We start from the raw sequence: 13,944 nt of genomic DNA, 5'->3' as shown, positions 1-13,944 counted from the left end.
TCTCTCTCTCTCTCCATTATGAAAAATTAAGTTATCAAAAATCTATTTTCTCCCAATAGTTTTTAGCCGAAATTAATTTTGCATCTCCCAACTGACAACTTAATCTCTCTCTCTCTCTCTCTCTCTCTCTCTCTCTGACGTTGATCTAATTAATCTTCCTGCAAACGTCCGAAATTCCCCAGCTGTTAATAATCCCGTGTTTCTAATACATCCACAGCGAACAGATGACACGCCCAATCTGGGCTCAGATCGCTTCTCGCTTCTTTATTGCTCAACGAACCACTTTCTCTCTCCTACGATGACTTCTCGGTTTTCTTGTCCGCTGCTTCGGGCACACTTGGTAAAAAGTGGACAATAAGAAGAAGAAGAAGAAGAAGAAGAAGAGAAAAAAAGAAGAGATAACTTGTGATTTGGTGTTAAGTTTGTTTTATTACGCTTATCTTTTTCTCTTTTTCTCGGGGGGGGGGGGGGAGAGAGGAGAGAGAGAGAGAGAGAGAGAGAGAGAGAGTGTGCTGTAAACAAGATCTTCATATTATAACTAGTTCTTTACAAGGCGTAAATGAATTCATTGTCACTTTTCAATTTCCAGTAGAATTGTAAGATCATATTATTATTATTATTATTATTATTATTATTATTATTATTATTACAAGATAAGCTACATCGTATTCTATAAGATAGTATAAGCCCTACGGCTCCAACAGGGAATATGGCCCAGTGAGGAGAGGAAACAAGAATATGTATAAACTACAAGAGAAGCAATGAATAATCAAAATAAAACAGTAACAACAATAAACTAGCTCTTCCATATATAAACTATAAAAAACTTGATAAAAAGAGGAAGAGATATAAGATAGAACAGTGTGCCCGAGTGTACCCTCAAGCAAGAGAACTCTAACCCAAAACAGTGGAAGACCATGGTACAGAGGCTATGGCAATACCCAAGACTAGAGAACAAAGGTTTGATTTTGGAGTGTCCTTCTCCTAGAAGAGCTACTTATCATAGCTAAATAGTCTCTTCTACATTTGTCAAGAGGAAAGTAGCCACTGAACTACTACATTGCAGTAGTTAACCCCTTGAGCGAAGACGAATTGTTTGGTAATCTCAGTGTTGTCAGGTGTATGAGGACAGAGGTAGATATGAAAAGAATAGTCCAGACTATTCGGTGTAAGTGTAGTCACAGGAAAAATGAGCTGTAACCATAGAGAGGGATCCAATGTAGTACTATCTGGTCAGTTAAAGGATTCAACAACTCTCTAGCGGTAGTATCTCAATAAGTAAAGCTCGACCCTTACTGAGCTGAGCCGAATAAATTCGGGAAGAAAAAAATATAAAACCTATAGGACTATAAAACTAATTATATGATAAATATTAGAAGATTAAAAAAAAAAACATCTGGTAGATTTATAACACCTTTGCATTACTGATTTGAAAAAACAAAGTATAAAATAATTTGTTTCATTATCACTCCTCTTTCTTCTCTCTCTCTCTCTCTCTCTCTCTCCTCTCTCTCTCTCTCTCTCTCTCTCTCTCTCTCTCTCTCTCTAAAACATAGGACAGGGCTTTACTAATAGATCCAAAACGGCCAAAAATAATTTGCAATGAAAAAAAGACGTACACTATATCTAATTTTGTAATATAGACACGCAACTAATATGACCTGCATTATAGATGTGACAGTGCAGCCTCTCCTGTACTTCCCTGAAGCCAACTTCATTTTTCCTATCGAATTCAATTCATATCTACCGGGGGGGGGGGGAGACAGCGGATAAATATAAAAATTAATATATTTATGACATACAGTATATTCACACGACGTTAATATTGAAAGGATATAAGTTTTATTGTAACTTTAGACTAATATGAGAGAGAGATAAAAATAAAAATTAATAAATTTATGACATACAGTATATTCACACGACGTTACTATTGAAAGGATATAAGTTTTATTGTAACTTTAGACTAATATGTGTGTATATAAGAGAGAGAGAGAGAGAGAGAGAGAGAGAGAGAGAGAGAGAGAGAGAGAGAGAGAGAGAGAGAGGTTGACATCAATAAAGAGCATACACCAGAGCGGAAAACCTCAACGAAATCTTTAAAAACATGAAGCCAAGTGAATCATACAAACTCATCTCATCCTGGTGGCCGAACCACAGGACAAAACTAAAATCAGAAGAAGAAGAAGAGCCAACACCATCATATGCCGCCTCGGTTAACTCGTACACCCTTCGCAAAACCAGTGTGTGGCAGAGTCGACCATTCGGCGTCCTTCGAACATTTGCAAATTCCACCGCAAGACATGGATGGCTGTGCTTTTGCGTGTGTGTGTTTTATGGTCGAGATGTTAAGTGTGCAACCACAGCTATGTTCTGTCTCTTGTCTCTCATCGTGGACAAACGAATGCAATTTCCTGTGTGTATATTATATATATATACATATATATATATATATATATATATATATATATATATATATATATATATATATATATATATATATATATCGGCTAATCATCATCTGCAGATCAAAGGCCTCAGACTTTTCTTTCCACTTGCGTCTGTTTATGGTCTTCTATGCCAGTCCACATTCGCAAACTTTCTTAGGTTTTATATATATATATATATATATATATATATATATATATATATATATATATATATATATATATATATAAATGTATGTATGTATGTATATATATATACACATATCTATATATATGTATATACATATATATGTGTATATATATACTGCATATATATATATATATATATATAAATATATATATATATATATATATATATATATATATATATATATATATATATACACCTGTATACATAGGCCTGTGTGTGTGCCCAATATTTACTCTTATTTCTATCGGTCACAGGTTCGAATCTTTGACTGGGCAGAAATATTTATCACTAAGGAATTTACATCTGGGTGTGAGATCTTAAGGTAGAGCGAATTTAATTTTAAAGGGTATTTGTGGCTTATTTTCTAAAAAGAAAATTATTTAATCAGATGGTCCTAACAGTACTGACTTAAGCGGGGTTTACACGGGCGAGCAGCTCGTCGAGCCTGGCTCGACAACCCTGTGTTTGAATTGATGTTCAAGCGTGTAAACGGGCTATTTGGTTGTCGAGCGCGCTCGTCGAACGGCTCGATGAAAGTCAGCCTCAACTTGACTTTTGTGGGCGGAGCTACATTGTTTGACGAACGGTGTGAACGGGTGTCGAGCATCGAACCTCAGTTGTTATTCAAACCTGCTAGAGGAAACATCATCAAAGAAATGAATAATGGCTGCCATTAATGAAAGCAAGAATGAGAAGGAAGTCGTACTTTGATTTCATACATACATATCGGGCTCATCCAGCTTTATGGAAAGTTAAATCAAAAGACTATTCCAACAAAGTGGCCAGAAACAAAGGAATAGCGGCTCTGCATGAAATATTGAAAGAACTAATTTCAAAGCCTTAATTTTAAAGCAATAAGCAAGTTGGTGTGTGAAAATTTTTCTCTTTTTAGTAGCCAATCCTTCGTCCACTTTGATCTTTTTTTTTCCTTCTTAGTGCCACTGCTAAAGCAATGGCTATCAAATCGTCCTGGTCGAGAGACATGTTGACGTTGTTTTAGCACGAGGCACACTGAGGCTCGATGTACTGTCTGAAAGCTCTTCGAGCCGTTCTACAAGTAGGTTCGACAACCAGGCTCGGCGAGCTGCTCGGCCGTGTAAACCCGCCTTTATGCATCAGAAACTTTGAGCCTTAGAACATAAGCAAATTACATCATAAAAAGCAATGATAAGAATAAGGATGGAAATAACATTAAGAGGCAGAAAAGAGCAACGTGGACATGAAAGCAAACTAATGTAGAGGATATTCTAACAACATGTAATAAAAAGAAATGGACATGGGCAGGACATATAATGACAATGAGAGATAATAAATGGACATTAAGAATAACAGATTGGGTCCCTGAACAATGTAAATGAAGAAGGGGAAGGAAGCGAAGATGATATGTTCTTCATAATGGTTTGCCGGAATTTTGATTTTAACTGTTACAGTTCCGGTAAACGAAAACTTTTTATGAAATGTCAACTATCACTTGAATATTAACACATTCTTGACTCTGAAAATTCTAAGGATGCTGGTTGATTAGAGAAATTCTTCACCAAATAAGAAAATTCCTGCATCCTTTAGGAACCGTCCAGAGAAACAACAAAAAGTGGAGGGTATCTAGAAAATTTTGAAAACTTTAAAGCTTCATCATGAAGCTCTTTGATCTACCGGAAAGAATTCCTTCTCATTTAAGAAGCTCCTTGGCCAACCGAAAATATTAAGGATATGTAAGAATATCTTCAGGTTACGGATAAAGATTGGAATTTCTATTTACTAAATAATTCAGGATTCCAACAAATATTTTCGCTATGTAAGAGGCATTCGGCCTTTTAAATATTTTTGGGTTTAAAGGTTTTAAAGGCCGCTCATGAATGGCAGAGGCAAGAGACAGCAAGCCAGGACAATGCCCTAGAGACTGGCCATTATATACATATGATCAGCGCCCAAATCCCTTCTCCCCTCAAGCTAGGAACAGGGAGGACCAGGCAATGGCTGCTAATGACTAGGCAGTTAGACGTATATGGTCCCTCAAACCGCCCATTCTTAACTCACAAGGATGGTGAGATTGCAGACACTAGAGGAATTAACGAGTTTGAACGGGACTCGAACCCCAGTCTGTGGATCATCAGGCAGAGACGTTATCAATATGCCACAACAATGTAAAGAAAATAAACTTAAGTATTGAAAGACTGAACTAAATGGTATGATTAAATGCAAAAGTTAGGTAAAATCAAAATTGCCACCATTTCTCAATAGATTCTGAAAGCGGCAAGATTTCGCAAGGGTAAACAGTGTGGAGGGGGGCTGATTGGGACTGATAATAGACCCAATCAAGAGAGAGAGAGAGAGAGAGAGAGAGAGAGAGAGAGAGAGAGAGAGAGAGGTCAGCGTGTCACTTTCGTCTTCGCTTTAATGGAAGCCGATAATGCAATGCCAAATCAGTGCATGATCTGCCTTTATCAGATGCGGAGGAGAAAAGTAGAGCTGAGGGCGAGTCAGTATCGACTGATTTAATGCAACACAAGGTGATGTACTTTTGAGACGATGGACTCCCTTCACAATCGTTATGAATGGGGGGAGTGGAGGAGGAGAAGCTGGAAGGGGGTTGATGGCCTGAACAGAACTCGAACTGTTTGGTGTATAAATTTTTTTACAAATTTCAAGTAATAATAATAATAATAATAATAATAATAATAATAATAATAATAATAATAATTACACAATAATAATGATAATGATAATGATAACAACAACAACAACAACAACAATAATAATAATAATAATAATAATATAATAATAATAATAATAATAATAATAATTTCTATTTGCAATAATAGGATACCTAAAAAAATTATGAGCAATCAAATTTTTTTAATTAATTCAATTAATGACAAAAAACTAATAAACTATTGATATCAACCTAGTTAAGATTAATGACCAAAGTGATAATTTGATTAGTCTACAAGTATTACTGTTTCTAACAGCGGAAGGTGGAGCCACGGGATACCATTATAAATAATGTGCGTAATATCAAATGGGGGTCATCATTACAAAAATTATAACGTAATCAAATTAAAAGGTTATAAATAATTTGGTTAAATTACGGTTTAAATCAAATGAGGTCGTCAATGCAAAATTGCTAAAATTATCAAATTAAAACGTTATAATCAATTCAGGTTAAATTATGGTTATATTAAATGGGGTCATCATTGCAAAAATTATAAAAAGATTATATTAAATGATTCAGTTATGATCAATTTGGGTTTAAATTAAGCTTATATTAAATAGGGTCATCGTTGTGAAAATTAAAGAAAAAAATACTAAATTATTCAGGTGTAATCAATTTGGATTAGATTAAGGTTATATTTAATGTAGTCATCATTGAAAAATAGAAAAGAAATATTCAGAAGTAATCAATTTGGGTTAAATTGAAGTTTCATTAAATGGGGTCATCATTGAAAAAAAAAATATTCATTAGTAATCAATTTGGATTAAATTAAGGTTTTATTAAACGGAGTCATCATTGAAAAAAAAATAGATTATTCACTAGTAATCAACTTGGGTTAATTTAAGGTTATATCAAATAGGGTTCATCATTGTATAAAAAGAAAAGAAAAAAAAAACATACTAAAATATTCAGTTGTAATCAATTAAGGTTATATTAAATGAGGCCATCGCGTAAAAAATATAAAAGCTAAAATCAAGACGTTGTAATCAATTTAGGTTAAATTAAATGAGGTCCTCATTGCAAAAATCCTAAAAGAAAACATTAAAGGAAAACGTGAAACAAGGAGGTATATAGCTCCCCTAAATAACACCGAATATGAGAATTATGTAGCATAATCTGCAAAAGCAATCAGAGAAAGTGAAGCCAGAATTTTCGATACATGTTCGTCTATCGAAGTCTGATTATCGTTGACGTATAACTTCGTTGCTTCATTTTCAGAACATACCTGACTTTATTGCATATAAGGGGGATAATTTATCTTGAAAATCAGACATTGATTCCACTGTTGTAAATAAGAGTGACCATTACTCTCAGTCAAATGCATAAGAATTGTGGTGATGTTATATTATGACTGAAAGTGTTTGGTGGTTCATAAATTTAAAATAGAATTATTTTTGTTGGGGGGAGAGGTGCTAACAGACTAACTGGTGTGATGATAAAAATTGAGATAATGCCATTTTAATTAATGGCATTGATAACAGCATCAAACTAAAAATTCTGTCTCAATATTAAAAATTGAAATGCAGACATAAGAAAATAATGATTGTCAAAAACTGTTTTATGATAGTACAATTATTTTTTTGCACATCTGTGATTCCGAAAACAGATTCAGGTTGCAGTTACTATATGAAATGTCTTTTATCGTCAGTATATTAACAGACTCATGATCAATTAATGGGTCGAAGATACCAGTATTAACCCTTTAAGGACCAAATAGCCCAACGGGATCTTTAAAACAGCTACTTTTGGGTAGTCGTGGTGAACATGTTTATGCCTGTCTGAAATTGACGCTTTGGCCAACTCATAGAGACACGCCTCTGCTCTTCGAATCAGCCAATCAGAAGCCGCCTGCCCTTCTCGCCAAGTCTGTAGCTCCTTCCAAAGACACCTCACTTGTGCTCCAGCCGCAAAAGTGTCAAGACCCGCTCGCAGTAAACGTCCACGTTTCCCCCCCCCCCCCGACCTTCGTAATCATGGTAAGCTACACAGTGACTGTAGGATAGTGAAGCCGAGTGATATGTTTACCTTTTGATGTGGGTTTCAATGGCTGTAGTGTTACTGACGTGTCATAGTGACTATCGGAAAAAGTATAGATCCCGCATGGGCTACCTCGGTCGAGTTTAGGCCGGACCACGCTCATCCAATATGGGATCTATTGGACCGTAACGGTTCTACCGCGCACTAGGTTACGACGCACATCGGTTTTTGCAATTTATTTTAGTGATTGTCTGAGACATTTGTGAATAGTTTTGACCATATTTGTAGAAATAATAGTGATGATTTAGATATGTTAGGCTCATGTGCATTCAAAATATTACCTTACAAGGGATTAAATTACTTTTTTGTTTAGGCAGTTACATTTTTTTCATTACATGATTTTAATTTTTTTTTTTTTTTGCAGTTCGTGGCCATACGTTTTGATGGGCATCGCAACGCTGCAATTGGAGACTCAGGAACGTACACCATGGGTTGCCCCCTGACGATGCTGAAGGAAGTGATGTCGACGTGAGCCCTTTGGATGTCGACAGTGATGACGACGACCCTTCGTACGTTCCTGACGACGAAGGCCTTACTCTGGAGGATGCTTTTGACCCTCCCAATGCTAGAGGTTAGTATGAGAGAGAGAGAGAGAGAGAGAGAGAGAGGAGAGAGAGAGAGAGAGACGAGAGAGAGAGAGAGAGAGAGAGAGAGAGATGAGATGGAGATGGAGATGGAGATGGAGAGAGAGAGAGAGAGAGAAGCGAGAGAGAGAGAGAGAGAAGAGAGAGAGAGAGAGACGAGAGAGAGAGATTTGTTTAAAAAAAAAAATTTAAAAGCCTAGTTGTTACAATGGTTGCTCTTTAAATTTGTTTTCATTGTGTTGCTCTTTAAATTTTTGTAAACAATAAGTATTTTTTAAACTTATTTGTGTACTTGCATACTCACTGACATACACATGCACACACATGCAATACTCACTGACATACACAGCACACACATTCATACTCACTGACATACACATGCACACACATGCATACTCACTGACATACACAAGCACACACATGCTTACTCACTGACATACACATGCACACACATTCATACTCACTGACATACACATGCACCACACATGCATACTCACTGACATACACATGCACACCACATGCATGCACACACACCAGCACACACGGTTCATTTACTGTTTCACTATTTATTCTTGTTTCAGGTCGCAGGGTCAATGTTGTTGTCCCTCAGGAGATGCCTGTGGAAGAGGAAGGTGAAGGTGAGGTTAACCCTAAGAGGCCTCGTGTTGGTGAATGGAAGAAGGACGACATTGACATCCAACCCCTGCCCGACTTCATTCATCCACAGCCGGACTTCTTGAGGGAACCTTATGAGTATTTCTCTCAGTTCTTCACAGCTGAATTGAGGGATCACATCGTTTTCCAGTCCAACCTGTACTCAAGACAGAAGGATGTAGGCAGTAACTTCCACATATCAGAAGAGGATGTCATGGTTTTCCTTGGCCTCATCATATACATGGGCCTGGTTCCTCTCCCTAGCATCGTCGACTTCTGGGCCGTGAAGACCAGGATTCCTCAGGTTGCAGACTTCATGTCCAGGAACCGCTTCAAGGCCATTCGATCATCACTTCACTTCAACGACAATGACCAGGCAGCAGGCTCCCAAGATCGGTTCTTCAAGGTGAGAGTCCCCTTCAGCAAGGTCACCAGAGAGTTCCTGAAAGTTCCCGAGACTCCTATCCATTCCATTGATGAAGTGATGGTTGCCTACAAGGGCACAAGGGCTGGTAACCTTCGCCAGTATGTAGCCAAGAAGCCTGACAAGTGGGGCTACAAGTTGTTCTGCCGCTCCAGCGTGGATGGATTTGTGCATGATATTCTTATGTACCAAGGGGAGACAACCTTTGTGAGCCACCCTACTCAGCTGTCTGAAGAGGAGAATGCCATGTCTGTCACTTCCAAGTTTGTTGTCTCCCTTGTTAAGACCATCAAGGACCCAAGTCACGCAGCAGTGTATGCAGACAACTACTTCACCAGTATAGGGTTGGCTAAGTACCTGAGATCGAAGTATGGATGCCGGTATGTGGGAACTGCCAGGGAAAACCGAGTTGGACATCCTCCCCTGAAGTCTGTGAAGGAGATGAGCAAGAAGACGACGCAAAGGGGCACACTGGACTACGTCTCTTCTGATGGCATCCTCGTTGCAAGATGGAAGGACAACAGCGTCGTGACAAGCTTGTCCACTGATGTCGGTGTCAACCCCATGGGAACAGTGGAGCGGTACGACAGGGCACAGAAGAAGAAGGTTCCCATTCCTTGTCCATCTGCCATCCAGATGTACAACAACCGCATGGGTGGCATCGACAAAAGTGACATGTTGACACACCTCTACAAGACCCCCTTCAGAGCAAAGAGGTACTACATGAGGCTCTTTGCTTACCTCCTGGACCTGATCATCTGCAACGCTTGGATTCTGTACAAGAGGGATTGCTTGGCTTTGCAGACGAACCCAAAGCCCCTCAAGGACTTCCGACTGGATATCTCCAATTGGCTGAGAAGTTTCAAGACATCAAACTTCAGGATTACTAGAAATTCTCTTGGCACCAGGGATGTCCCTTTGCCCAAAAGGGGCCAACGGGCAGTTTTGCCAAGTATAGAGTCACGCCAGGATGCCACTGCCCTACACATGCCAAAGCATGTCACCATGAGGCAGACCTGCAAGTTCTGTTCAACTGCAGGCCACATCCACAGGTCTCGCTGGATGTGTGAGGAGTGCAAGGTGGCCCTTTGCCTCACTGAAAATCGTAATTGTTTTGCTTTGTTTCATAAGATTTCCAAGTAATTTTTGTTTTTGCTCTTTTTCAATAGATTTTAAAGTAAGTTTTATAATGTTTCTATTTTATCAATGATGAGTAAGGTTTATTATATTTTTTGCATTTTCAGAGTATTTTTGTATTTTTATAGTATTTTTGTATTTATTGAATATTGTATTTTCTTGTATTTATAACGTATTTCTTATTTAATTAAATTGTTAAGCCATATATGTGTTTCTGTTATACATTGGCACTATAAAAAAACTTTCTGTTATACATTAGAACTAAAAAAACAATGTTGGGCGAAACTTCAAAATCTGTGCCGTTATGGTCCAATAGATCCCATATGGGATGAGCGTGGTCCGCGTAAACTCGCCCAAGGTACCCAAATGGGATACTTCATTGCATGCAATTATTTCGGTAATTTGGAAAATTTTTTAAAAGTACACAAGAATAAAAAGGTCTTGTATTTTCTAATACTACAACATACTAAAAGGAATTTTTAAAGTTTCCCATAAAACCTAGGGTGGACCTTAAAGGGTTAACATCTCCGGACATCACCAAATATAATACGCGGTTTCATTGTCGCTCTTTTTTCTCATTAATCCAAAATCTGTTTTACGAAAAAAAATTCCTCCGAAAAAAATATTGAATTGATATATACCATTATCTAAATTTCATATTCTAGCCTCATATGAAGTTCCTAACATATAATGGGCTCCAAGAAAACTAAGGTCGTATTTACTACCGAATCTAGGAGCAACTCACTGCTTTGTTTACGAATATAATAAGAGCTTCATTATCAGCACGTTGCCACCCTGTAGAGATACTGCACCAAAATCTAGCTTGGGGTCTCGTTAATTGAAACAAATACTTCCACAAATCCCTCATGTACTAATAAATTCCTTTGTCTCCATGATTATAATGAAAATTTTATTAATATATATATATATATATATATATATATATATATATATATATATATATATATATATATATATATATATATATATATATATATATATATATATAGATACATACATACATATATACATACATACACACACACACACACACACACACACACACATATATATATATATATATATATATATATATATATATATATATATATATATATATATATATATACATATATATGCTCAGATTCAATAAACCACAAACAAAAGTATAAATACTGAGTGAATCTTATCGACCAAGTCGAAGAGACGAAACCGGTTAGGATTCACCGAGTACTTTCCATTTGGCTTATTACATATATACATATATGCATATATGCTATATATATATATATATATATATATATATATATATATATATATATATATATATATATATATATATATTAAAAGTAGCTATATAATATAAGTATGAGAATACTTTAATTTTTACAAGTATTTTCTATAACTCCTTTGTCCGTTATTTCATGAATTTTCACTACATAAAATTGTTAAGGAAGCCCAGTAATAAGGATGTAATCCCTTTTACCTGATATATTTTTTTTTTCATTCATTTTAATAACATTTCTCTAATCACCCATAGATACATTGACCACAAAAAAGCTTTTCCCCTATACAATATAAATAGAAAACTTCATTTTTACTTTTAATAATAATAATGATAATATTAATATATATACATATTATATATTTATATATATACATATTATATATTTATATATATACACACACACACACACACACACACATATATATATATATATATATATATATATATATATATATATATATATATATGGCGATAACTATTTTAATGTTGTTACCTTTCTTAAAGTATTTAATTTTTCCTTGTTGCCTTTCCTCACTGGGCTATTTTCCCTGTTGGAGCCCCTGGGCATATAGCATTGTACTTCTCCAACTAGGGTTGTACCTTAGCAAGTAATAATAATAATAATAATAATAATAATAATAATAATAATAATAATAATAATAATACACATATCCTTCAACAACATTAATCAAAGAGCGATCAACATAAATTATGGCCCATTAGCTTTGACAACAAATCAAGCGATCTCATAAGACTAGTTTAAATAGCCAAGAATGTCGTTTGAGGATACATTTTTCCACGATATATGACTTGTTTAATTCGTTACGAATGACCTTTATTCATAAATCTTAGTAGCTCGACTATATTGATTCACTCGGAACGTCTTTAGGTAATATTGACAAGGTGGTAAAGTTAAGAAAACCCGCCAGTGATACTAATGAATTGCTTGATATATAAAAAGATAGTTGAGATGATAGACTAGAGGGAAGAGTGAATAATTTAGTGGAGAGTGAAAACGATAAAATGTCGTGTGCGAGAGAGAGAGAGAGAGAGAGAGAGAGAGAGAGAGAGAGAGAGAGAGAGAGAGAGAGAGAGAGAGAGAGAGAGAGAGAGAGAGAGAGAGAGAGAGAATAAAGCACGAAATCAGCTTAGTATTTTTTTTGTTATATTCCGTCAATTCAAAATTAAATCTAAATTGAGAGAGAGAGAGAGAGAGAGAGAGAGAGAGAGAGAGAGAGAGAGAGAGAGAGAGAGAGAGAGAGAGAGAGAGAGAGAAATATGTGGAAACTTGAAAATGAGATTAATATTTCGTAAATTTATATTCTTCATAGTTTTAATCCAACTGAAATTTAAACCTGAATCTAAACAAATGCTATAAATATCGCTAACTGGGAATAGTATATTCCTGTACTGTATTACTACAAGTTAATCAAAGTAAATGTTGAATAAATAATATTTCAACATAGTATCATTATAAATAGGAAGATTATTATTATCATAAGTGGAAATTTACAAATATTCACATTATCATTTTTACTAGGTACGCCATAAACCTAATTGGAAAAGGAGTATGGTATAAGCCCAGCGGCTCCAATATATATAGCTCAGTGAGGAAAGGAAATACAGATATTATATATATATATATATATATATATATATATATATATATATATATATATATATATATATATATACATATATATGTATATACATATATATATGTATATATATATATATATATATCCCCGAGAAGTAGCGAAAGAAAAAATATAAATTTTCATAAAATCGGTTAAAATAGATCTGTCGTAAATAAACTATGAAGGTATGAAGGGGGACATATGATGTCATCCTTTTCAAAATAAAAACATTCGCTGCAAGTTTGAACTTCTGAAACTAATCCTAATAGCAATAAACATGTAATGGTATCATAAGCAGATCAGACATATAAATGTTATGCTATCAAATGAACAAATCTACATACTATCAAATATACGTAATTTTTTCTCTCATATTTTGGGACATATCAATCATGTAAGTGCTATATTTGAAATACCAAGGTATTTACTTCATTTAGGCTATTCTGTGCAATATTCCCCTTCAATTACAAAACAATTTTGGGGGGTTATACAAACAGGTAAACAACAAAAATAAACAATCTGAAAGACTTATAACTCTAGGTTAGTATATATTTCATACAATGAAAATTTTTGGCATTTCTTCAAAATTGAGCTTATTTTGGGCATTGCTCAAAGATCCCTCTTAATTCCCCATACTTCCCATGCCCTCCCGACAAGCTTCACCATCACACACATATAATGTGTGTAAAGGAAAGAACCTGAAGGTTTAACCGGTTGATCATTACTCTATGATATTCACTTCTAGATTCAGGGATTCTCTAAGTTTCGTTGTATATGCAGATGATGCTACTCTCTTTGCCTCCGTCTCGCCTTTTATTTAACATTGTCCATTCAAA

At 35.4% G+C, this 13,944-nt stretch overlaps 2 protein-coding genes across 2 annotated transcripts in view; one reads left to right on the top strand and one right to left on the bottom strand.

Moving 5' to 3' along the window:
• LOC137659542 (uncharacterized) overlaps nucleotides 1-13,944 on the bottom strand; it is a 439,525-nt gene that overhangs the window by 337,208 nt on the left and 88,373 nt on the right. The gene's annotated exons all lie outside the window — the stretch shown is intronic.
• The window catches only part of LOC137614477 (piggyBac transposable element-derived protein 3-like), a 21,369-nt gene continuing 9,529 nt past the window's right edge, over nucleotides 2,105-13,944 (top strand). Inside the window, exons 1-3 of the mRNA XM_068344281.1 lie at nucleotides 2,105-2,220; nucleotides 7,801-7,955; nucleotides 8,550-9,569. Of these exons, the coding sequence (XP_068200382.1) occupies nucleotides 2,105-2,220; nucleotides 7,801-7,955; nucleotides 8,550-9,569 (1,291 nt within the window). The remainder of the gene's footprint in view (nucleotides 2,221-7,800; nucleotides 7,956-8,549; nucleotides 9,570-13,944) is intronic.

Source organism: Palaemon carinicauda, chromosome 20 (genome assembly GCF_036898095.1).
Source record: "Palaemon carinicauda isolate YSFRI2023 chromosome 20, ASM3689809v2, whole genome shotgun sequence".
Lineage (NCBI taxonomy): Eukaryota > Metazoa > Arthropoda > Malacostraca > Decapoda > Palaemonidae > Palaemon > Palaemon carinicauda.
This window is presented reverse-complemented; position numbering and strand designations above follow the sequence as displayed.